The sequence below is a fragment of the Accipiter gentilis genome, chromosome 6 (genome assembly GCF_929443795.1).
Source record: "Accipiter gentilis chromosome 6, bAccGen1.1, whole genome shotgun sequence".
Taxonomy (NCBI): domain Eukaryota; kingdom Metazoa; phylum Chordata; class Aves; order Accipitriformes; family Accipitridae; genus Astur; species Astur gentilis.
Genome location: NC_064885.1, coordinates 8,698,060 through 8,721,984, shown reverse-complemented (window position 1 = coordinate 8,721,984; position 23,925 = coordinate 8,698,060). Strand labels below are relative to the sequence as shown.

Below are 23,925 nucleotides of genomic sequence, written 5' to 3'. Positions count from 1 at the left end.
ATAAAGCAGAGCTCAGCTGTATCTCCACTTGGCCCTGGCTCTTTCAGGTCTCCCATCTCCACTCCCCCAGACTTCAGCTGTGCCTCTTCCCCAGCTCTTCTGCTCATGTCCATCTTCAAAGCTCAGTTATGTTACAGCCAAGGATTAGGAAGTCTCCCTGCACCTGACAGTTTTCTAGAGCTCTCCTTTCCCTTCCACCCACTCCGCTCTCCAGACTCCTTTTCCCAAAAGTGAACAGATGTATTTTTACTTTGGGAAGAATTTTAACAGCTTGATTTCATATTCAGTTACTTAGAGCATATGGGCAGGATGAAATTAATTGTGGTTCAATAGTAAGATTTTTCAAAAAATGTAGATTGAGCTGCTGCGTTCATGAGCCTTATAACAAGAAAGTTTTGCATTACAGCCACCTCACTGCCTTACAGGATCACAGCAAATGGTGCCATACTGCACTCAGCCTTTTATTCCAAAGGATCCTTAAGAATGGTTTGGGTACTGCTGCTTCCCCCTCCTTCCAACGACCCTTTCAATTAAACTCTTTCTTGCAAAGTACTGGATAAATTAAAAAGTGTATAAAGGCATTGATTACATGGCCTTCCCAGCTGATGTGTGAGAAGGGTGAACTCTGTATTGTCCCAAAATGGAAAGCGGATAAATATATGTATTAACTCTGCCAACACTGGGCAGCAACAGGCTCCCACATGGACTTGAGGACTGTGAGTAAATGGTGACTGTTACATCCCTGGGGCAGCCCTGTACTTCTCCCCCATATTGGTGGTGGATTTCTTGGTTTGCAGAAGGAGTTGCCCAAAATTTATGACAATTTTTCTCATTATAAAAATTTTTCTTAATACAAGTCTCACTGCAAGTATAAGTTATCTATGTGGTCATGATAAAGATATGGCAATATCAAGACCATTTTCTTACAAAACTTACCATTTTGCTTATGTGTTGGCTGATTTTGCCTACCACAGGTTGGTGGAAAGCTGATCCTCTACAACCAATAAAACTTAGCCTTGTAAATTCTGGGTAGATTTTTTTTTAAACTTTATTTATTTATTTATTTTGAATGGAGCACATCTGAAAACTATAAACACAAGATTCCAGCTGCTGACAGCAGAGGGAAGCATATTCCTGGTAACGGGCATGTGCACCCACAGAGATATGAGAAAGCTGTATCAGATTATTAGTAGTAGTACAGTGTTTGGTTCGGCCTGAACATGGTTAATGCATGTGCCTTTATTAATCGCAACAAGTTCCTGTTGGCAATGTTTATCAGCAGACAGAAGCCAAAAATGGGGAGACAAATATTTTCTCACAGTTTCACTGTGCTGTGGTAAAGAAATTGGTCCCAGTTGTCTCCCTCCAGATCAGGTAGCAGAAAGAAATTAAGACAGGATTACTTCATTTCCATCCTGTCTCAACAAATCAAGCCTATAATGGGGGAATTTATCCCTTAGAAACATTAGACATAGGCCACATAGGCTAAACTGCCATACCCCACTGCTGAGGCTTCTGCTACAAGGATTGCTTGCTTTCTCTGCCACTTAAAAATGAGTGGATCAGGTATGTGGTCTAGACTCAGCTCAGCCCTCTTTCTTGTGCTAAAGCTAAGACAATTTTTAGGGAACAGAGAAAAGAATGCAACTTTCATTCTGTTGAGGGCTGTGTTTTCTTACATCTCAAAGATTTCAGTTTGCAAAGGACACATGAGATAACATTAACCTATTTTGCAGGAGAGCAAGGGGAAACTGAGGCACAACAGGCTTGCCGGTGTACCCAGCATGTCACTGGTGAAAAAGAGCATAGAACAAAGATTTGCAAAGTGACATCCCAGTGCCTGCTGCCATGCATAGCCCTTCCTGAGGAAGGGAGAACAGAGCAGAGGAAGCGAAGGGGAAGGACAGGAGGAAGGGAATGGCATTTGATTTAGAAAATCATACCGATGGCTTTCAAAGCTGTTTATGCCTGTGCCTCTGAGACGCCTTGCCACTCTGGCTGGGCAAGTTTCACTGCCTCGTTCAGGGCATTTCTGTGCTGCTTCAGGTTTCCCCTTTGAAGGATGTTTGTGCTCTCTTCCAGGGAACGTGGGTGCTTGTATCTGCCCAGGTCAGACTGGTTGCGCTCTTCCTCTTGGCTTGGCTAGGAGGTGGAAAGCTGCTGGAGCAAATTGTGTATCAAGGTCTTCTCAAATGAGGCAGACAGTTGTCTGCCTTCTGCTTTGGTATATCCAGAAGTACTGAAACAAAATCCAGCCCTTGAGCCCAGCAGAGCCTGGGTCAGTGCAGGAGATGGCTGAGAAGGGAAGATTCCTGCTACCATTTGTTGCTGGAGCTATTTTGTGGCTGCTATAACAACATCCAGTGGCAGTGAATTCCAGAATGTCCCCCTGTTTATAAGGAGAAGGAGTTTATAAGGAGATAGGAGTTCTTCCTGCTGCTTTATAGGAACATGGAGAGAGTCTCTTAAAAAATGTGTGGGTTGTGTTTCAACACACTTAGATCCCATTTCATTCACAGTACCTTTCATTCAGAGCTCATCCTGGAAGGAAACCTTGATCTGAATGAGTTTTGCCTGGCTAGGCAGCTGAGAAAGGAGCCACTCTAGATTTCCTGCATGTCCATACTCCTATGCTGCAGAAGCCAGATCAGGAGCTAGTGAGCTCAAGGGGCTGTTGAGCAGAACTCTCTTCTGTGTCACAGTTATGGAATCACCTTTCATAAATAAAGTTGAATCAAATGCCAGGATAGGTGGATTTGTGGGAGTAACTCTGTCATCATAATAATGTACCATTTAGCTGGAATGTTTTGTAACCCAAATCTTTATCCCTGGCTTACTTCCAGCGGTAATTAATTCCTGGTTGTTTGCAGCCCGTCCTCTCCCCCTCTCAGTGGATGTACATTTGATTTTGTTGACCGCTTGTTCTTTAAAAACAAAAGGCTCTGCAATTGTTAATGCCTTCACTGCTGTTCGATGCTCATTTCCCAATTTCATCTTACTCCCAAGCGGTGATAGATTTTGACATGGTCAAATAAAACTCAAATTAATTGGATTACACACTTCACTTGGGTACCTTTCCTTCTGAACATGAAAAGAGTCTCAGTTGTTTTGTTTCAGGACTGTGAGGAAGGGAAGATGGATGGGGTTAGAAACAATAGTCAAAGAAATACCTGTTTGCATTGAGGCTTTAGGCACAAAATTTGGTTCTCGGAGGGATCTGGGTTAGATCTTGTGCTGTTCTCCTGCCAGGAAGGCATTGCAGAGATATACTGTCATCCTTGGCAGTTAAAGAGATTTCACAGTTTTCCCTAGGAACTGCTTTCAAACAGCTAGCTTGAAAGTCCTATCATTGCCAACACTCCAGAAGTTGAAAAGGCTTCATAATTTGTCTACTAACATTTCTGGAGATTTCACCATATGTCCTTTGGACTGGACTCTGCAGAGTAAACAAACACCCTTCTGATCGTCCTGGTGTCACTTGATATTTACATCAATATAGCAGTGAGACGTTTGCAGTCTTTTACACCTGCAGAGGATTCCTCTGAATTCTACTATGATGAATTAAAGGGATGGGTGAAAGGAGATGCGAGTAATTTTGAGGTCATGGGCAGGAGGATGATGGACATTATTCCTGCATGGTAGCCTCCAGCTATGAAAAACGTGGACTTTTCAGAGGGTTTACTATCCCAAAGTCCAGGAGACTTCGTCTTCATCCAGGTTAAATGCAACAGGAAATATGCAGTTGGTCCTATAGCACTGGTCAGGACAGTGGATTGCAAATCTTAGCAGCATCAGGACGTGGGTTTCCCTTCCCTCCACTCATGGAATTTTTTCCCCTAGGTTTTCACAACTGTCAAATAGTGTTGTGGGATGTTCAGATGAAAGATTCTGCCATACAGGTACCTCCCTAGACTACTAGTATGCTACAGTACAAGTCCATAGGGAATAGGGTTGTTGAATATGGTTTGGTAATTGCAAAAAATAATAAGGGTTGGGTTTTTATATGTAGTTCTGTTCTTTCTGTTCAGCCACCAGCTGAAGTGGTAAGCCTATTGGTTCAAGTATTATGGAAGATGGGGGGAGTTACAGGCTGCTGATTTTTATTCCTAGTAGGAGAGGTCTGAGAAAGATGTGCAAAAGCACAAAATTCCTCCAGTTTCAGCTCATGCCTTTCCTCTCCCTGCTCCAGTCCCATTTCCATCTCTTTCCCAGAACTTACTTAGTAGACCTGCCCAAGCTGGCCAGCTGAACACCTAAAATAATCCTAAATGGCAAGTGAGTTTCCCAAGTATGCGGAGGGGGCAGAGCACACCCTCTCCCCGGGCTTTCCTGCATCCTCAGACCTCAGGATATCTCCTACCACCACCTTGACGGCAGGGTGAGCTTGCTGGGTTGGTGGGGATATGCTACACTGCCAGATTGGCTCAGCGGTTCCCTGAGGCCAGACGGGAGGGAGCTCCAGATCCGTGTTTGGTTTCTCAAGTAGTCAGAAGCCAGATGTGTCTTGGAGATGGCAAATTTTGGGTCAGTTATTGCTGTACAGTGCAGACCTACTCCTAATCTGCTTTGGCATTCAAAGGTAGGATTATATAGGTGTACAGGAACACCAATTTTTTGAAAGAAAGGACTTTTCTGGGGTTATCAGAGGTGGGATGAGCAGCCTTGCGGGTCTGAGGGATGCAGCCTGTGCCCTTAGAGAGCAAAGGGCAATTGCTCCCAGAGCCCAAGTTTTGCATCCTGAAGCACTGTCTGACCTTGGCCAGCAACAGGCGCCAAAGGATTTTGGAGAGCAGTCCTGCCTGCTGGGACTGGGCAGCTCTTGCTGCAGGGACACTAACTGCTCTGCTCTGCTCTGCTCTTTAACCCAGACGGAGAACCCCAGCTGGCCTCCACCGTCATAGACACCATCATGGCTGGCCTGCCAGGACCACGGGGAGCCCCGGGCCCCGTTGGGCCACCAGGTAATAAATTCAGTGGAGCTGCAAACCTGTAATGATGGGAAAGATGAGCAAAAGAACTTTCTGATGGAGACTGGAGTGGCCTGTGGGGAAAGCAAGTGGTCCTCATTGGAAGGGCAGTAGAGCAGTGGGTCTGGGGGTGGGAAGGGTGGCAAGAAGTAACCAGGTTTCTTTCTTATCTGTTGATAGTGGCAGATTATTTTGCCTTTGGCAGGACACATCTTGAGAAGGGAATAATTAAAGACTGTCTTTAAGAATGGGTTGTCCGGTGAATTTGTGTATGAGAGCAGAGTTATTCTCACCACAGCTGCAATCCTGTCCTGTTGCTGTAGAGCTCCACTGAGCAGGATCTGGCCAGCTGCTCTGTTATGCAGACTTTGCAGACTTTGGAGCTGGTTTGAACCATTCCAGATTTTCACTAGTATAACTGAAATCAGATTCTGGGATGAAAATTCAGTGGCAAGTTGTCTTTTTTCTCTGTGCTGATGGGTGGCTTAAATGATAGTATTCCTGCAAACACCAGCACTTCCCTGTATGATGCATATTTAGGAGTTAACTCCCATTTGTTGCAGAAAAGGCTTTTCCTTTCATTATGAGAGCCTTTCATTTATCCTTCAATTCCTTTATTCTTTGACTTAAGCATTTGTATGGTGCATTAATTATTGAAGCTGATTCAGCTGTACTTTGTGTATAATGTCCACATTGTTTCATCTCAAGGGTTGTGACAACTAAAGCAGAGAGGAGTATTGCTAAGTTCAGACTAAACAAATATCCTGTCCTCCATTTGCAGGTATAATTTAACAGCTACTGTTGAGATATAATTATTTTTCCAAAAGGAGTGAATCTGTTAAGTGACTGTATAAAACAAGTTGACCTGTTTAGACAGTGTTTAAATTGTCCTGGAAGCAGGCTCTTCTATGGTACAGACTTTAAAGAATTTATTGCCACGGAGTGAGCAAAGAACAAGAGAGAACTTTGCTTTGCCACAGTCAGCCTCTCACCCTGGCTACGTCCAAACCCCGTCTCCTTCATGTTCATCATCAACTTTCTGACAACACTAGACAGACAGACAGACCGTAGCAGGCTTGTGGACTTCCCTTGCCACCAATGAAACTGTTTCAGAAACAGCAACTGTAGTATCTTGCTCTGATGTAGCTGTTTCACAGATCTAGTTTAAGTTTTCTCAAAAGTTGTTGTTTTAAACAATGGAAATGCAGCATGTTACTGACATCCTTCCTCCCTATTTTCACCTGTTTTTCCTCCCAGAGCTCTAACATCTTCCCTAGGGCATAGGGATATATTATATCAGGATGTGGGTATCCAATAAAGCAGTGTGTGATGAAGTGCTTATGCTGTAGTCCTGTGATCGATGAACAGCTCTTACCTATTGAGAGACTAAACAGAACAATCAAAGGAAGTGCATATGTTTGGAATTTAGGGTCCTCCCTTCTAAATTTCCTTAAAATTGTCTCAAATGATGATTCCTACCAGGGCCACCAGGTGCATCAGGACCCAAAGGGCCACCAGGACCTATCGGAGTCCCTGGATCACAAGTAAGGTGCTTTAGTGCTTTGGGGCTGAGGGGCAGAGTTGGGGGTTAAGTGCGAAACATCTTATTGCACAATGAGGGAGAGTACTTTGTAAGTTTAGATCTGATGTTTTGTTCCCCATGAAATTCTGTGATTTTAATACCTTTTTTCATTCTGAATTGTGTTGAGAGGTTGAAATGATTGTGCTTCCCAGGTTTTCCCTTAATCATAACAACATATCTTGCTTTGCTGTGTCAAAACATTTCACTGTGGCCTCAGTTGATGCAAAGGACCTGACATGGGCTTTATTAACACAGTGATAGAAAAATACTGTGTTTCCTGTGGAACACATAAAAAGAACAAAAATGCATCAATGGGAGTTCACCAATTCACCAAAGTGAATTTGTTAAGTCTACTTTTTCAAAAATAGCACTTTCTGTTAAAGAAAAATATCACAAAGTCACATCAGTTTGATTATTTATCAATACAAAAATTGTGGAGGGGGGAGATAATCATGGAGTGTGATAAACTCACTGAAAAGAATTTATGGTAGAAGGAGAGCAAAGTACTCACATGGATGGAAAAAGCTGGTTAAATGGAAAGAAGTGAAGTCATGATGAATAGTAAACTGCCAGACTACTCAAAATTGTGGTTGGCTGTTACAAAGGGACTCCAGTTTTGGGAAGAGTATTACTTAATGTGGAGGTAAACCAGTAACATCAATATTTAAAAGGAATCTAACATGACTAAAGAGATAAAAGTGACTGAAGAGCACAGAGAGAGAGAAAAGTTAGGTAACTTAGCAGATGGATGTAACTTAGATTACATCATCATTTTAGGATGAGAGGAAATGGCCTCAGGTTGTACCAGGGGAGGTTTAAGTTGGATATTAGGAAAAACTTCTTCACTGAAAGGGTTGTCAGGCATTGGAACAGGCTGCCCAGGGAAGTGGTGGTGTCACCGTCTCTGGAAGTGTTCAAAAAACCGCATAGACAAGGCACTTCACGACATGGTTTAGTGGGCATGGTGGTGTTGGGTTGGCAGGTAGACTCAATGATCTTAAAGGTCTTTTCCAACCTAAAGGATTCTATGATTCTATAATTCTAGATCCTGATAAGAAGAGGTTTGGAATTGCTAGAAATAGAGATTTTTACTATGTATTTATTAATCACTTTGAAGAAGCAATGGACAATGTTAGTGAAAGTTTGCCAGTGTAGCAGAATCATTTCAATTAGTGAGTGCTCTGGAGAACAATGAGAAATTCCAGATAGATATGAACACAGTGGGAAATTTGGCAGCAAAATTACAGATGCAGTTTAATGTGATTAAATATAAGGTAATTCACAATTCATAAATAGGTTCTGTAGTAGAGTCTGGCTTTTTCACACATAGCACACATTATAAATCTTATAATTTTTACACCAGATTTGTGGAATTCAATGTTCTTCAGCATCCCCGTGTAATCACGCACTGAAAGTCACTGTTGAGAGCTGTCAAGAGCAAAGGATGCTTATGGACACTTAAGCTTTGTTCATGCAGCATGGTTGGCATAGGGCCAAGTCTGGTTTGTGCTCTACCTCATTTGGCAGTCCTCATTAACCTCCTAAACCAGGCCCGAGTTTCTGAATCTTTCGTGGGCCCAGGGGAGACATAGCTAAGCTGGAGACCAGGTCACTGTGCAGCTTGGTGTGAACTGGTGGGGCTGAATGCAGGCAGGGAGCAGCATTTTAGTGGTGAACATTGCTGCCTCCTAGCTGGAACTGGGAGGCTGCTCCTCCTTTAGACCCTTAAAACACTTCTGTCCAGTCTTGTTGGCCACTTAACCAGATGTTGAGGCTCCTCACAGCTATCCTTCGAAAGACCGTTTCTCTGCACGCTGAGAGGTGGGGGTTTCTGAGGGCTGTTGTTAAGCAGGTTGGCTTAAATCACCCGCAGCCTGGACTGGAGCAGTAGTCTCATTTGCTGCAGGCTCCAAGGCAATGTGCAAGTCACTTAAGGTGGAAAAAAGCATCTTGCATATGGTCATGGGGAGCTGACATGCTGAATATAAACAAACAATATTGTTCTCTCCCTGTCTGGTTTACAGCTGTGGCTTCGCTGGGTGTATAAGTTAAGAATTTGAATCAATTTCTGCAAAGCAGTTAAATTAGTAGAAATCTGGAGACTATGCCCTTCTTATCCATTGGTGACTGGTTTATAGATTTATTCAACCCAGGGAGCAAAATTATTAGTAGAGATTGGGCTTAATTTGAAAATTGTTTATTAGGGTGAGTGAATAGCTTCAAAATAATTTCCACTGCACAATCCAATTAATTTTCAGGTATGTATGCCTACTTATGCCACCCACTGAGGCAATTATGAAGAGGGGGAAAGTAGTGGGGATTTTTAAGCTAACCATACTATCTGTGTATTAATTTCTTCTTGGTAACTGAGAACAAGAACTATCCTGTCATACTGACCCCTTAAAAATGTTACATCAGTAGCCTGCAGTGCATTAAAGGACCCAAATAGAGGGATATGCAGAAACTATATAGGGCTCGGGATGTCTGCAAACAGAGCTTCCATTGTTGTTGCTTGAGGGTAAAAGAGAATCCAGCCCAATTACTTAACGGGTGTATGAGGTTTTCAGGAGCTGAGGATCTGTACATCTGGGAAATGTATTCATTACACCTACACAAAGGATGCACAGTAGAAATTAATTCCTTCTTGTTCTGCATCTCTTCTAGGGCTTACCGGGCTCTCCAGGACAACCCGGGCCAAAAGGCTCCAAAGGAGACCGAGGAGAGAGAGTAAGGTTTTACATACACAGAGAGATTCCCAGCAACATCTGGGGTGATGCCTCAGAAGTTATATACAGCATAGGTCTTTCAAATTCTGTGGGACTACAGCCATGAACAATTTGAAATGTAGAGTTTCTAAGTCTTCTGCAAGAACCAAGATTGAGGGTTTACTGTACAGATAAAGGGTTGAATTGCTTGCAAAGTCTGGTGTTCCCTAAAGAGGTTCAGGTAGCAAATACAAGGTGTATGAAGGCTTGTGGAGACCAACTTTCTTCTGCCAACCAAAGCTCTTTAGCATGGAGTATTTTGAGTGGTCTAACTGAACTCTTCCTTCTGTGGCAATAAGGCAGTAAAAGCTCATCAGACTTTTCCTGAACCAAAGCCATTCCCCGGGTGAAATTATCTTCTTAATATATTTGGAATATCAAAATCATGTTCTTAATATGTTTATGTGCTATACCCCAGTCCTTGATGGGTGGTCAAGTGCTAATAACTAAGCATAGAAAGAGGGGCTGTTTGAATGTTATTTCCAAACTGGTGAAGTTTAGGAAAAAACAAAAATCTTAACAAGGGTATAAATGTGTCAGATTCTCAGTCCAGCATTAAGCACCAGGAAGGGTTTCAAAGTGGCATTTGGGGCCTTCAGCTGCTTCTGTTCAGCTTACTCTCCAAAAGGCCATGGTCTTTGAAATCTCCTCTGAGAGACATTAGGAGCACAAAATCATTTGAGAATGTTGTATGTGGTGGAGGATCATTCAGCAATTAGATCTGCAAAATGTAGAAGTGCGGACAGATGGACTGTGGACAATCACTAAGACCCTTGTGTGAAGCAGAATCAAAGAAAGGAAGAAACATAAGGAGAAAAATACTGGTTGGTACCTCTAAAATGATGGATGTCTGCAGTGGTGACTGCATTGACACAGCCTTGTGCCACAGCTGTAGGAAACAAGTTCCCTTTTCTTCCAAGTGCCGCTTTCACCGTCACATATGTGGAGGTGAACATGGAGGTCACCACCTGTAAAAGGGTGTGGCTGTAGATGACGTGCTTCCCCTATATGACAGCATCTCCTCCTCTTCCATTTCTGCTCACTTTTCCAGTCCAAAAGACAGAGGGATGCCTCAAAGAGCTAAGACAAATACAAATTGGTTAACTCCAGTTTGATGACTTTCCAAACTCATGACAATAACCAGCAACAGACTTAAACTAAGTTCCTCTCTCCAGACTGTGTGCAAGGATAGCAAGACCAGGTGGCTTCTTTCATTCCTTGCCGAGGCACTTCATGCCAAGGAGCAGGGGAAATCTGAGGCTAGAGCACATATGCTTTTAAAATGCTCTGTTTTAGTTTGGTATCTGCATATTACTTTGGGTGCCTGCTCTCCTTATGTAAGAAATCACTCGGAGCCCCGTGAAAGATAGAGAACATTTTAAGTGACTGTTAGAATTTTCTTAATAACAGTTTTCTTGTGCAGATCAACCACTTTGGGCATGTATTAGCTTTACGAATAGATTAGAGACTGATGCATTTGTGGGACTAGAATTTAAGATTCTGATAGAGAGCAAAACCTTAACTGATGAGATCTCAGCATAGGTTACCGACTACAGCTCATTACCATTAAATGTTACTTTTCAGTTAAAAAAAAAAAAAAAGGCATGGTATATGGCGAAGTGTCAAGTTTCCATCCAGGAAAGTGATAAGAGCTCTTCCTCAATGATTCATTTAACATTTTCCTTTAGTTTGTGGTTGACCATATTGCTAAGACTAGACTTATTTTGAAACAAAAACTTTGTTGCACTGTGTCTGTTCAGTACAGACAAATCCTTTAGACTTTGCTTTTTATTCCGTCCTTGTTAGACATTCAGTATTGTAACTCTCCTTCTAGGTTTGGGACAAATGAGATTTTCAAATATGAGAATGTCTTGCTAAATAGAAAAAATAAATTCTATTTCCTGTCCTTCCTCTGTCAGCATGGAAAGTGAAGCCAATTGCTTTTTCTGGCAGAATTTCTGTAGGATGTTCTGTGTGTTTTTTGTCTTTTTTGAGTGTGGATTTGAATGCTGGTTTTGACAACTACATGCTGCAATTTTGGGTTTGGTGGATACAAATTAGAGCTAGCTTTACACAGAGCGGAGGAGCTATGCAGCTGCAAAGAAAAGCAGAGGAGGTTTTACAATATCTGTTGAGATTCGAGAAAATGTTATTATACATTCTTCCTGCTTAATCTCAGACAGAACAGATGTAGAAGAGACCTGAAGCAGTCTGAGTGCATCCCCCGGATGGCACATCTATATGTGTGCTGCTCACAATCAGCTTCTGTTCATCTTATTCTTAAGCAGCGCCAGTGAGGGTTACACCACATCATCTCCAGGCAGTCTTCAGAGGTACAGCTAGTGAGGGCCCGAGGTAAAAGATAGTTCTAACATCCAGCCTAAATATCCTTTGATCCCCTTAAAGCTGATAACATCCTTTCCCATTCCCCCTGGACAGAGAGAACAGTCTGTTTATGTATTTTGAGTGCGTTGTTATGTCTCCTTTCTGTAATTTGCTGCTTGCCTGTGCTTTTTCACAGGCCTTGCTCTCTCCAGTGCAGAATCCAAGTATTTTCCTTTGAAGATGCTCAAAGGACCTGATAAATTGGGCCTTCCTCCCAGCGCTCTTCGTGTCGATATGGGCCTTTGTCTAGTGCTGGCTAGCTGCTCACCGAGCACTGCACAGCTCTCTGTAGTAATGTGTTGTAGATGCCCAAGGCCCATTGGTTTTATACAAAGCAGCTCTCCCTTTCTGGCAAATACTACAAAAAGCTGCCACCAGTTAGGTAGTTTTTTGGGGCAAAAAAGGATGAGGCTGTTTCTGTGTATGTTGAGGGGAGGAGAGCCAGGTTAAATATATGGCTGTTTCATCAGTGGATTTCTAAAGATGCTTTTAAATTTCTCCACCTCTTCCCAAGCTCCTGCTTTCTCATTAAATAATCTATAGCTGTTCTCCTGGTCAGGGATTCTGCTCTGCCCCAGCATGCTCCAGGGTGGAAAACCTATGCTGCAGAGGAATAGAGGGGGGAAAAAGATGCTCAGTTCAATGGCATTTTGTTCTGCCCGAAATCAACACATACCATTTCAAAATGTTTCTGTTTAAAAAAAAACAAACAAAAAAAGAACAACCCCCGCCCACTGAGAACAACGTGAAAATTAGCACGGCAGGAAAAAGAAATGAACCAACCAAAATATTGTATGTGTGTTTTGATCAGTAGTTGTTGGGGTTAATGCAGGGATGTGTGTGTGGAGCAGGAGGCAGATTAAATCTGTGCTCTGTGGGAGTCCTGGGCTCTGTTTGCTGTCTGGGGCAGCATCAGCCCATCAGTTTTACTAGAGAGAAGAATGCGGTATCTTTGTAAAAAACAAGTCTCCAGCCAAATTCCTTCCTGGTATAATGTAACTGACTGCTGTAAAGTTCAAAAAAATTGCTAATCGTCTTACTGAGAGGGTACTGAGCTGAGTAGCTCTGTATTGAACCAAACTTCTCCAAAGTGTGATGGGATTTGGAGACGATACTTGACAGAAAACCCTGACCCCCTTTTGCTGTCTCTAAGTGATAATGTCAAGGGAGAGGAATTTTTTTCATATTATCCCAAGTGTAAGGTTTTTCATTAAGCCATCTTAATTCCACTAGTAAAAACTACACTCTGTTCTTGTCAAATGGAAAAATATCTCCTAATGACACTTACTTTATTTCCAACAGGGGCAAGCAGGTCTGACTGGAGAGAGGGGCATTAAGGGATTTCCTGTAAGTGATGTACTTGCGGGTGTGTGCAAGACTCAGATGGGTTTGGTGCCTGCGTGACACCATAAATACCACCTAGCTGGACTGCAGCTGGTTCAACCAGCTCTCAGATGCAATGCTTAGGTCAACTGTTTCCAGCTTAGACATTTGTTCAATAGGCAACCTCACCTTAACCTATTCCTCTGTAAATGAAACATGGTCTTCCTGCATGTTAAGCATAGTGCTGAAATGCCGTGATCAGGAAGGCATCACGCCAATAGAGATGTGCTTTGCTTGCAGATCCCCTCTAGCCAAACCTTGGCAGACAGAAGCCTCCTTCCTGCCCCGTGAGGTTCCTGGCTCTACCAGAGCCCAAAGGTGGACACTGTTAAACAACTCAAAGTACATCAGCTGCTCTCAACTCCTTCTTGCACCTTGGTCTGCCAAGCTGAGCTAGAAACCCTTTAATGAGATTAAGAGATGTCTCAAAATGAGTTCTTGGCAATACCTGAACAGGGGCACACAGGAGATGTCTGCACTGGCACATATAGCTAGGGTGCAAACAAACCAGTGGAGGTGAAGGTTGGCTGAAAGTGAGCTGGTGGAGCAAGTCGGGGTTTTTGGCTGGCAGCATCCAGAGAGGTCCTAGGTCCTCTGGGAGGTTTCTCTTCTCTCTTCCTTAATTCCATCTCATCATTTTGTACGATTCACACAACCTTTTCTTCAGTCCTTCCTCCCACACCCACCCCTGTTTTGCAAGTATCTCAGGGATGTCCAACAAGTTTGAGGAGCCCAGGCATTTTATTTACCAGTTTGTTAGACCCTTCCCTTGTTTTATGTTTAGGCTGTGGTTTAATCTCTCCATGTCATCTGTTATTTGAGAAATGCATGAACTTCCTGGTTAGGGGGGGACATCAGACCAATGTTCACAGCACATAGGGATCTTTGTTCAAGAAAAGCTTAATGAGCATCTTCAGAGGCAGAAAGTGATGTGACTAATAATGAAAGCAGAATGGAGGAGTTTATGTTCTAAATCAAAGATGAACATGTGCATGTTTGGGGGAGGGGAACAGTATTTTTATCTTGGTATGAGATAAAAGCTTTGCTCATTGAGATCTTCATGAGATGTATATAGTCTTGTTGTGGGCCCAGGCCATGGCAGCCAGCTCCTCCTGCAGCTTGGCCACTCCTGGCCAAGTTTGTCAATGTTAGAAATGGTGATGACCTCCTGGGAAGCTGGTGGGAGCCAGGACAGAGGTCATGAGAGCTCTTCGGCCCTTGGCATGAAGTGCCAGAGGGTCAGCTCGTTTTCTGCTGGTGAAACACTTCTGCCTTTAATTTTTTCCTTTGGGGGGAAGGGATGCAAGTGATCCTGGGCAGGCACATAAAAACAAATTTCTGTTTCTTGTCTGTTTTAGGGTGAACCAGGCAAGAAGGGTGAGGAAGGTGACAAAGGTGCTGATGTAAGCATGTATTTCTGTTGGTTTTTTACTTTCCTTTTTGTCTCTTCACTGTGCTTCAACCCTATTCCCTTTGGCAGGATGCTTTGTGGAGGGCAAGGGTCCTGTCCACAGTTAAAAGTGCAGACGAAGAGATGATTTGAACCTTGGGTTTCACCTTAATAAGTGCTAGAAATCCTGGTCTTTGAGGTTTCCTTGGCCATGTTGTCAGCTGCCCTCTCACCATGCTCTCTGAACACCTCCTCAGTCCCCAGTGGTTGTTTTGCCACACAGAGCTGCTACAAAGTAGGGAATTACTCCCTCACTGTCCCTCCCACATGCTCAGGGACAGACTCCGGAAGACATCAAATTGCATGTGCAGAGAGAGAGAGCTGGAGTTCTCACATATTTGCTCTCCCACCTTAAAATACTTCCCAACATCTATCTGTCCCTTCAAGCCCATATCTAAGGCAATGGGGGCAACAAACTACAGCCTGAGTGTACGTGAAAGTACGTGGCCTGGCTAGGAGCAATGCAAGAGGCAGTGTGAAGCCCATCAGGATGTGATTGCTTGCCACTGTTCCAGTTTATAAAGGAGCAGCAAGATGGTGCTAGCCACACGTCCCAGTTTCCTGGAGTACCAACAAAGAGAAGGCCTGAACTGATGTTCAGAGTAAATGTCAGGTGAGGGCAAAACCCGTTCGCCAGGTAAGTTCAGCATAGTTGTTAACATAAGCTGCACATTATTAAGGTCTGACAGGAATATACACCCTGGGTTTGGCCCACTGCAGAAGCAGGAACCAAACTGAAAGGCTTGGCTTTGGGTCAGAGGCTCTGCAAACGTGGGTATAACTGAGGAGGTTTTCTTTAAATAGGAATTTCACCTGCATTTCTACTTAACCCTTGCAACTTATCTCCCCTTTCACATCTTTTTTAAACATTCACACTGCATAGTTTGGCATTGTGGAGGCAACACTGGGAACAAGAGGCCTATTCTGCAACATATACCAATGTTAGTTTTCTTTTCCTTCTTGCAGGGGGAAGGTGTTCAACAACTTCGAGAAGCTCTGAAGATTTTAGCTGAGAGGGTATTAATTCTTGAGCACATGATAGGAATTCATGGTAAGCGTTGCTAAGGTTTTCTTTTCTAGGCAACTGGGGGCTCTGTTCAGGCAGCTGCTTGATGGTTAAACATCCAGTCTCCTAAACTCTCTGTCTAGTGTCTATTTAAGCTGGGTTTTCGAAACTAGGTACCCAACATGACTTAAAGGATGCTTAGAACTGTTGAGGACCTAGAGCTTCCACCAACTGCACTAGTTACTCTGGCTTTACAGTAGTAGGTGAAATGACCCCCACAATAACTTTTATTACAATTCAGAAAGCCAAGTCACGAGCAGCAGCTCAATCCATGTGGCACAGATCATCTACCAGCTTCCCAGGGAGCTGCTTGTTCAAGTCTTTAGGCCAGATCATTTAATCCTGTTAATAGTGCCTTCCAAATGACTTTAACACCACTGAGGCCCTGGCCTTGTGTAGCACTATATTTTACAGAGAAAGCCCAAACAGTGCTACATGTTACCCTGAAAACCAGTGATCCCTGAACATCTTGGGATTATAACTTACATAAAAGCTATTTTCACAATCAGCTTTAAAGAAAGTCTCGTGTGTTCTTTGTTCAGGTAGATTTGAAGTTTTCTGTTAGGCTATTTGCCACTGCTGGTACAGTGTGTGGCATCATCACAGATCAGACTTCTCCCTTTGGGGTACTTGAGGATCAATTCTCTCACAGCTGCCAAAAGTTGCTGTGCCAATTTCTCCCCCTGCAGAAACACAGTAGAGGCAAAATGTTGTTTAGATCTACTATTACAGCCTGTGAGAAGCAAGTCTGTTCCTTGGCACTGAGATGAGCATTTTTTAACCAAGTCCCATAGCACTTTTCTTTCTTATTTTCTCCTCGACACATGGCACCTCATTCCTGGCCTTGCTTGTAAAGCAAGCTGCTCACACCTTCCTTCAGATTGACATCCACTTTTATTATGAAGTGGCCTTTGGATATTGATTTAGCCTGTGAAAATGCTAAATGTCCAGCAGTTCCTAAGCAAGTGACTTGAAGTGTATCTATTACTGTGCAGTAAGACAGCATGCTTTGAAAGCCCACAAGCTCCTCCTGGAGCCAGCACAGTGCTAAAATGAAAATGCCACCGGGCACATCAGAGCCAAAACAGTGTCTGTGCATGGTGCTCCGTTATGTGGCTGAACTGGCTGGGGTCTCAGCACTGCTCTTCATTGTTCTATGGCCGTGTGTCTTTTAGAGGCCCAAAGTACTATTTCGAGAAGCAATAGGCAGCAACAGCTTAAGCTTTTCGGGAAATCATGAATCACGAACCCGTGATTTAACCACAATCACCCTGACCTTACCTCTGCATTAATCCTAGTTTGCTTCATATTTTCACTGGATTTTATACACCAGGGGCAGGAAGAGATGTTTTTATGCTGCTTTGCTTTGAGGTACCAGGAAGATGCCCACTAGATAACCTAGGCAGCAATCCATGCCCAACCAGTACGTTCCCCAGGCAGGAGGGGAAGGGGAACCCAGTGCACAAGCACAGTGCAGTGTATTTACAGGACCCAGGGCCTGGCCCTCCATTATCTTTTACTTTGTGCCTTCATTTATACTAGTATAGAGCAAAATGAGGAAGCCTGGGTAGGCACTGGGGCTTGGACTGGGGGATTCATGCAGCTTTGCCCCTGCAGAACTGCTTAGTTTATCTATTTTATACATTGTCTGTTTGGCAATACAGCAGCAACAAGGCATGTGCTGCTGTTATTTTGAAACGGTCATTTTCGCAAACCATTTTTACTGACATGAATGTATTTTCTGTTATTGCTTGGGATGGAGGCGAGTTATTTATACCCATGAATGCTTCTAGACCAGTGTAACTGCATCAGCAAAAATGGATGGGTTTTAATTGCACAGTGTAGTTAAGGCCATATTTAAACACCTATATTGTATGACTTTTATATAAATAGTTCCTTTTTTATCCAATAACAGTATAGATAATTATATTTTTACTCTGTGCTTTTGAGATAGTTCCATTCTTCAACTTAAGACATATTTTGGGCCCTACAAAAATACTGTTTAGAAAGAGAACTCGGAAAGTAAGGCATTTTTTTCCTTGTGCAGTTATGTTCATCCCTTTATGTGTATATGGTTTAAAAAAAAAAAAAAACACAACAGAAAAAGACATAAAATAACATAACAGAATATCCTTGAGCACAGACCTCCCTGCACTGAAAAGCACCACACTGGTTTAAATCACCCAGCACCAACTATCTGGTCATGTTCCCACCGTAGGTGTTAAGGATTTTACCACAGGTTCCTGGGCAGCCCGACACAGCCCAGCTTTAAAGACCCACGCAGAAATGCCAATTGCATGCTCTCATTTTCCCAAGAAAGTTCACAATCAGTATGGTTTCCAAAACCACAGCCACCCAAGCAACAAGGCAAAACATACCAGCAAACAAACCAATTCTCTGCAATGGGAGGGCAGTTTGGGATTATCTAGCCTAGCAAACTGCAGGGAGCAGCCCAGCGGTGTTTACTTCCAGCGAACGCAGCACAAATCCTCTGGCAGCCGAACGCTCACTTGAAACAGAAATGCTCCCTCGTGGGATCAAACCAAAGCTGGGGGTCTGGCTTGTGAGGTTGGGCTTTTGGCAGGGAAACAAGCAAGTGTCCATCTCTGAAGGCAAAAGGAAGAAGAAACTAGGGCGTTAAAAATGATGAGGCAGCATCAGGTTATCAGCATCTGTTGCTGACTGCTGGAAAAATAGAATAGTGGCTGTAGTCAAATGTGTATTTAGCTTTGCAAGACAGGATGCTGTAGAAAGAGGATGTGTGTGTTACCATGAGGCATGCTGGGAGAATGGACAGCTAATATTTATTCCCGGCTTTATTGCTAATTTGGCTGTAGTGGAGGACAGATCAATCCTTTTGTTCAATCTTTTCAGTGCCTGAAAATGTCCTCCTTTACAAGGAGTGAAATGGTACTTAAACCCTCGGAAGCTTCACTTCCCAGTGACCACTTGGCCTCATCCTTCAATAACAGGAATCTGTGGGCAATGCTGAGTAGCAGCTATAGCCCAAGCAAATTTATAATTAATCAAAGAACAGTGCTTTAGAAATGGAATTACAAATGGCAACAGGACCTGCTGGGCCATGTGCAGTAAGAGTACCTGCCCCAAAGAGTTTAGACAGAGCAGAAGGAAAAGACCTAACATAGGAGTAGTGTGACGGCAGCAAACATGTAAGTAAGTGCCACAGTTGCTTGCTGGATGGAAAGACAACAGGAAGGACGACACTTCTTCCAGAAGAGGTATCATTCAGAAGGGCCCATTTACACTTTCCTTAGCCTCCCTCTTTTAAATAGCGCTTTCCCGTGACTTTCTCTCCTTACAGACTCTTTATCTTCCATTGAGCCAGGCTCTGGACAAGATGTGATCCCGGGCTCCCCTCTGCGAACCAGCATCAAGATCAAACGTGGAGGACCCCAACAGCCGCAGGCCTACCAGATCCTCTCTTCACTGCTGGATGACAGTGAAGCCAAAAGGAGAAGCAATCGGATGAAGTAGGAGCATCTGTGTGTTCTCCATGCCTTTCACCAGTTAAAGATACAGTATCCCAGTGCTTAATTGCAGAGTGCAAATGAAGTGGGTGGGAGGCTGCAGTGTTGGCAGTTGGGGGGTTTCCTTACCTGGCCAATACTGCGTCCTTATTGCAGGGAATGTCTTATCCATAGCTCAGAGAGGGTCTTATGAACGTTTTTCTTGATTTTGTTGTTTTGCCTTTGGAATACCAGATGGCAGGTATCCTCAGAAGCTGTCTACAGAAATGACACCTCCTGACTCTGTCCCAAGAGTTTAATCCTCCCCTTGTTTCCTCACTGCCCTTGAAAGTTACTCAGTTAAAGCACTGCTTAACTGGCTGAGACAATCAGTCCCATCTAGACTCAAAGCCAAGCCTTAGCCTTGTCCATTGGTATAGTTGATGGCATCTGCTTTTATTCCATGTGGTGGTGTGATGCTGACTTCCAGGTGAAGATACCCCTTTCATAGGCCATTAAAGCATTCCTACCTGCAAGGTTTTCTTTTAAGCAAAGAACAAATTGGAAAATTCAAAGAACTTTTAAAACAGTTACTCTGAAAATTCAGGTTACTCTTTGGAATCTAGCATCAAAATCTTGGCTTTTCATGTGGCTTATTGCATGTGAGTGGCATTATTTCTATTCGTGGTTAGCTAAGCAAGGACTTTTGATGCAAATGTTCATGGCAACATTGGTTTTCTATCTACAGTGAGATTAGACTGTTTCTGTGAAAATATAGAGCAGTTTGTATGAGATATGATGGAATTGTGCAAGAATTTTCCCATATTGTGTTCAGCTTGTGCATACGTCCAGAGATAATTAAGTAGTAGCAATAACTATTCACAGAAAAGGATATTTTGCAATAGTTTCTTAATCCTACATCAATACGGAAAAATGTTTTCACACTATTTCATTTTTGTCTTGTGAGTAAATCCTTGCCATTTGAATCTAGAGACAGTGTAGTAGCAAACCACAGCCTAAGGAATTAGAGTCTTGTGAAGAGCTTATCTTGTACTGGGAGTTAAATACAAAGTCATTTTACTTTTTGCAATAACTTGTTATTTTGGGGGAAGTCCCAGCTCCAGGGTTAAGTTGTTGAACCTGCCCTTCAGTGACAAATGAATCACTACACCTGCTGTACAAACCAAATCGGACAAGTTGATATCATTCATGTAGACAGTGATTTTTGTTTGAAAGGGTGAGGACTAATAACAGAACCAATGGTGCTTTTTTTTTTTTTTTTTTTGGTATCTTTTTTATTTCCCTCCCCCCTGCTCCATTCTGACAGTTTTCAAATTCAGCCTGGGATGAAAGTGAGGAAACTGAGTTTGTGTTTGTCATTTTATGGCGTTAAGTCAGGTAAATTTGTGACATTCTGTCTGGTTCCTAGTGCAAGATACAGCTATCTGAAAAAGGCAAACTGTACTGCTACAATATTTCTGTGAAAAAAATTAAGGAGCTCTGCCAGCCCAGTGTTAGCCACGCATTAAATTAACTTTCCGTACACATAGTAAATATTGTAGACCTACAGAGACATCAGCACATCCAAATCTTTCCTCCGAAGAGCATTGTATTTTCAGAAATGAACAGGTTACAGGCTACTTCAGGATGACTGAATTCACTATATGTCTTTATTTGGCCCTGGTCTTTAGAAATTCAATCATCCCTCTCAAAACAGGTAAAATGGTGTAAGTTGATGCTGAGCAGGCACCAGAAACTTGTCCTCCTGCAGAAGCTTTTTACTGCTGTACAGCTAAATAATAAACATCCTTGGTTTAAGCTGGCTTGGAGGCTGCAGTAAATGCATTTACTTGCCCTGCTTTTGAATCCTCGCGCTGCTTGGCTAATGCCAGTGCTGGAGCTCATTCAGCAGTCAACCCACGTTGTTCAGGTTGTACAGGCTGTACTTCCCTATGCTCAAGTTTTCCTGTGGACATTTACATTTCAAAGAAACAAGCCCAAAGCGTTACAAAAGTTTGGGGAGTTGAAGGCAAGGTACAATCAGGTGCTCTCTTTCCCTGAGACTCAAACATCTGAAGTGAATGCAGAGTGTTGCCAAGAGCTGGTGCTTCAGGCTCCAGCATTCCTTTGCCTGCCTGTACTCTGAATTACAGCTGGAGCGTGATGCAGTCAGAAAGCAAGAAAGCAAGTAAAACTGCCCAAGTCAAGCAAGTTATTGACCTCAAGCAGTTGTCCTGTGTTCATAATCCTTTTGGGAGGATGAAATAAAGAAGTCTCCTGAATGCATCTTAGTTTCAAATCCAGCACCAACTCTTAATCCAGTGCTAACTCTAACAACAGTATGCATATAAATGATGCTGAATTAAACCAGTATCTTAAGGAAGGCTGGCAACCAGCTCGCAGCCTAAAACCAGTCACAAATACACGCAGCTCAGGTCTTCAACATTCAGCAAATGACTGAAGTGCTGTACAGCAGCCCACGTCCCTCCATGCTGATAGATTCTTGGAATAATCTTTCCATTTAAGAATTAAATGTGCAGAAAAGATGCTTCCCCATTTACAGGCTGACTACCATGTGGGAATTGAGAAGTACTTGATTACCTCGTTGTTGAGTAGGGACTGTCTTGGTCTTGATCATGTGGCCATTACAGGACATAGCAGGGGGCTTCCGGGAGAGAACCCCTTATGCCTACCAGTAGGTGTTGGAAAATCAGGCCCTGAAGACTGAGGAGAAATCTAATGGTGCACACTGGGCAGGTTGGTGCTAGCTGTAGTTGCTTGCCACATTAAGGAAGTTTCCTCATGGCAGTTTCAGGAACTAAACTAAACAAAAGCAATCTTTAAAAAGGGAAATGGCACAATTTGGTTTCACTGGTCCTGTAGCTACAGGGTTGGATTTGGGGAAGAGGGAGTACAATAGGGCCATTTTCACTTCCCTGACATTTTTGAGCCTTCACGCTGAATTGAAACAGAAATTTTTCTTCCTCCAAGTTTGTCTTCCTGAATTCAAAGCTATTGCATTAGCTTGATGAGTATTCTCTTCAAGTCATTCATATTGACTAAGATTTTGGATTTTAAATTATTTAAAACAAATTACTGGCAAGATGAAAGGAAATTTAATGGCAGTTGTTTGCAGTGAATCCTGCCAAGTCAATTGTCAAAAGACGTGTTAGGTTTGGGTTGCAACCATTTTAATTATTGGCCTTCCCAGATTTCTGTATGAGCTATGTAATTTTTTTCTCCCCACACTTCTCGCTTTATTTAGCTACATCTCTCTCTTATGTGGTACTGTATCTTTAATTTGGGTGACAGTAGGATTATACCAAATGGACTTTCTCTCTCAGCTGGGGTTTCATTCCTCTCTACTTGCACAAGGGTTGGACCACACTGTTGTGCAGTCCCAGTTTAATTATGTTTTAAAGGTGAACACAGCCTCACATGCTGACATTAATGATATTCATGACTAAGCAAACCACTCCGACCACATTTTCCATCTTAGGCAGGATAGGAAGGTTCGTTTTAGCCAGGGCATCTTGCCGTGCCTATGTAACTTAGAGAGTGGATTTCTTTTGAATGCGTGCTCATTTAGAAATATATTTTAATTGAAGTGTTTAGTGCTTTATCTTACATGCATACTGTGCAATACCATAGTGTGTTCTTTTCCTTTTTTTTTTTCCTAAGGCTTTTTTGAAACTCATAATGTTTCTTTGAGCTCCAATGTGCTTTTGACTTGGATCGGTTCTGGTAGTAGTAATGCATTTTCCTTGCCTTGAGCTAACCGGAAGCAGCAGCAGCACATTGCACAACCAAAAATCTTTGCAATTCCTGCACCCTGATGTTCACCAGCAGTCTGGTACTCCTGGGAGGCGGAGAATGCTTCTCTCCAGAGTACCTAATTTGCACTTACTGTAAAGAATTGATAGCAACCCAGGGAAATAGGAATAAACTAGAGAGAAGAGCCCTTACCTGCTCCCGCCAAACTCCAGAGTAATTTTGCCATCAACTTTCACAGGAACAGGCCATAAAAATCAGATCCAGCTCTTCAGCTAGCACGGACTGGTGCTGCTTTTAGTGGAGCAGAGCATATGGCTCACAAGTGCCTTTCTGAGAGTTTGGCTCTGGGATTGGGGTTCACTCCCAGTGTCTGTAATGAACTCTTTTAATGTAGGAACCTGACCACTGTGACAAAGGCTTCTAAAAGACAATCAGCTTCTGGAATTACTTCTCAATACAATTTATTGGAAATCCATTCTCCTCCACGTTTACAGCTTCTGTCTTACTCGAGATTACATTCCATTCTGGTGTTTGGTGGTACAGGGGTTTACACTACTCACCGTTTCTGTGATTGCATTGAAACCAAGCAATTCAAAGGTGCTATAGTTGTTCACAAAGCACATTCCCATCCATAGAAGGAAATGTTAACTTTTTCAGTAGTTATTTTACACAGTATTTTTTAATTTATATCGGTGTGTTTCGTATGTGTGCAAACGGTCCCGGCTTCTCTCATTGTAATAAGCTTTACAACCATTTGGTCTTTTATAGGGCAGCTGTAAGCAGTATCTTGCAAATGTGTAATTTCTTAACTTAGAGCAAGGCTAAATCTCATCTGACACAATGAACTCATTTATGGCAGGCTCATTTATGTTTGTTTTAAACACAACCTGTTCGTTCCGCCTCTTGCATGGTTACTTATCTGTTTTCATATTGCTATGTTATTGTTCAAAATATCTATTTCTCTTTATTTGCTATGGGTTTTGTTACTGTATATGGAATGTTTTGTATTCAGCATTTTCTTACAGAGCTGAGTGGGAACAGTATTCAAGAACCCACAAATACCAAAGACCTTTCATGTAATGCACT

At 42.8% G+C, this 23,925-nt stretch overlaps 2 protein-coding genes across 2 annotated transcripts in view; one reads left to right on the top strand and one right to left on the bottom strand.

Annotated features, from left to right (window-relative positions):
• The window catches only part of COL26A1 (collagen type XXVI alpha 1 chain), a 176,405-nt gene extending 156,821 nt beyond the window's left edge, over positions 1-19,584 (top strand). Inside the window, exons 8-12 of the mRNA XM_049802443.1 lie at positions 4,869-4,961; positions 6,468-6,511; positions 14,441-14,485; positions 15,499-15,583; positions 18,921-19,584. Of these exons, the coding sequence (XP_049658400.1) occupies positions 4,869-4,961; positions 6,468-6,511; positions 14,441-14,485; positions 15,499-15,583; positions 18,921-19,093 (440 nt within the window). The 3' untranslated portion in view covers positions 19,094-19,584. The remainder of the gene's footprint in view (positions 1-4,868; positions 4,962-6,467; positions 6,512-14,440; positions 14,486-15,498; positions 15,584-18,920) is intronic.
• RABEP1 (rabaptin, RAB GTPase binding effector protein 1) overlaps positions 1-23,925 on the bottom strand; it is an 847,425-nt gene that overhangs the window by 250,818 nt on the left and 572,682 nt on the right. The window lies entirely within an intron of this gene.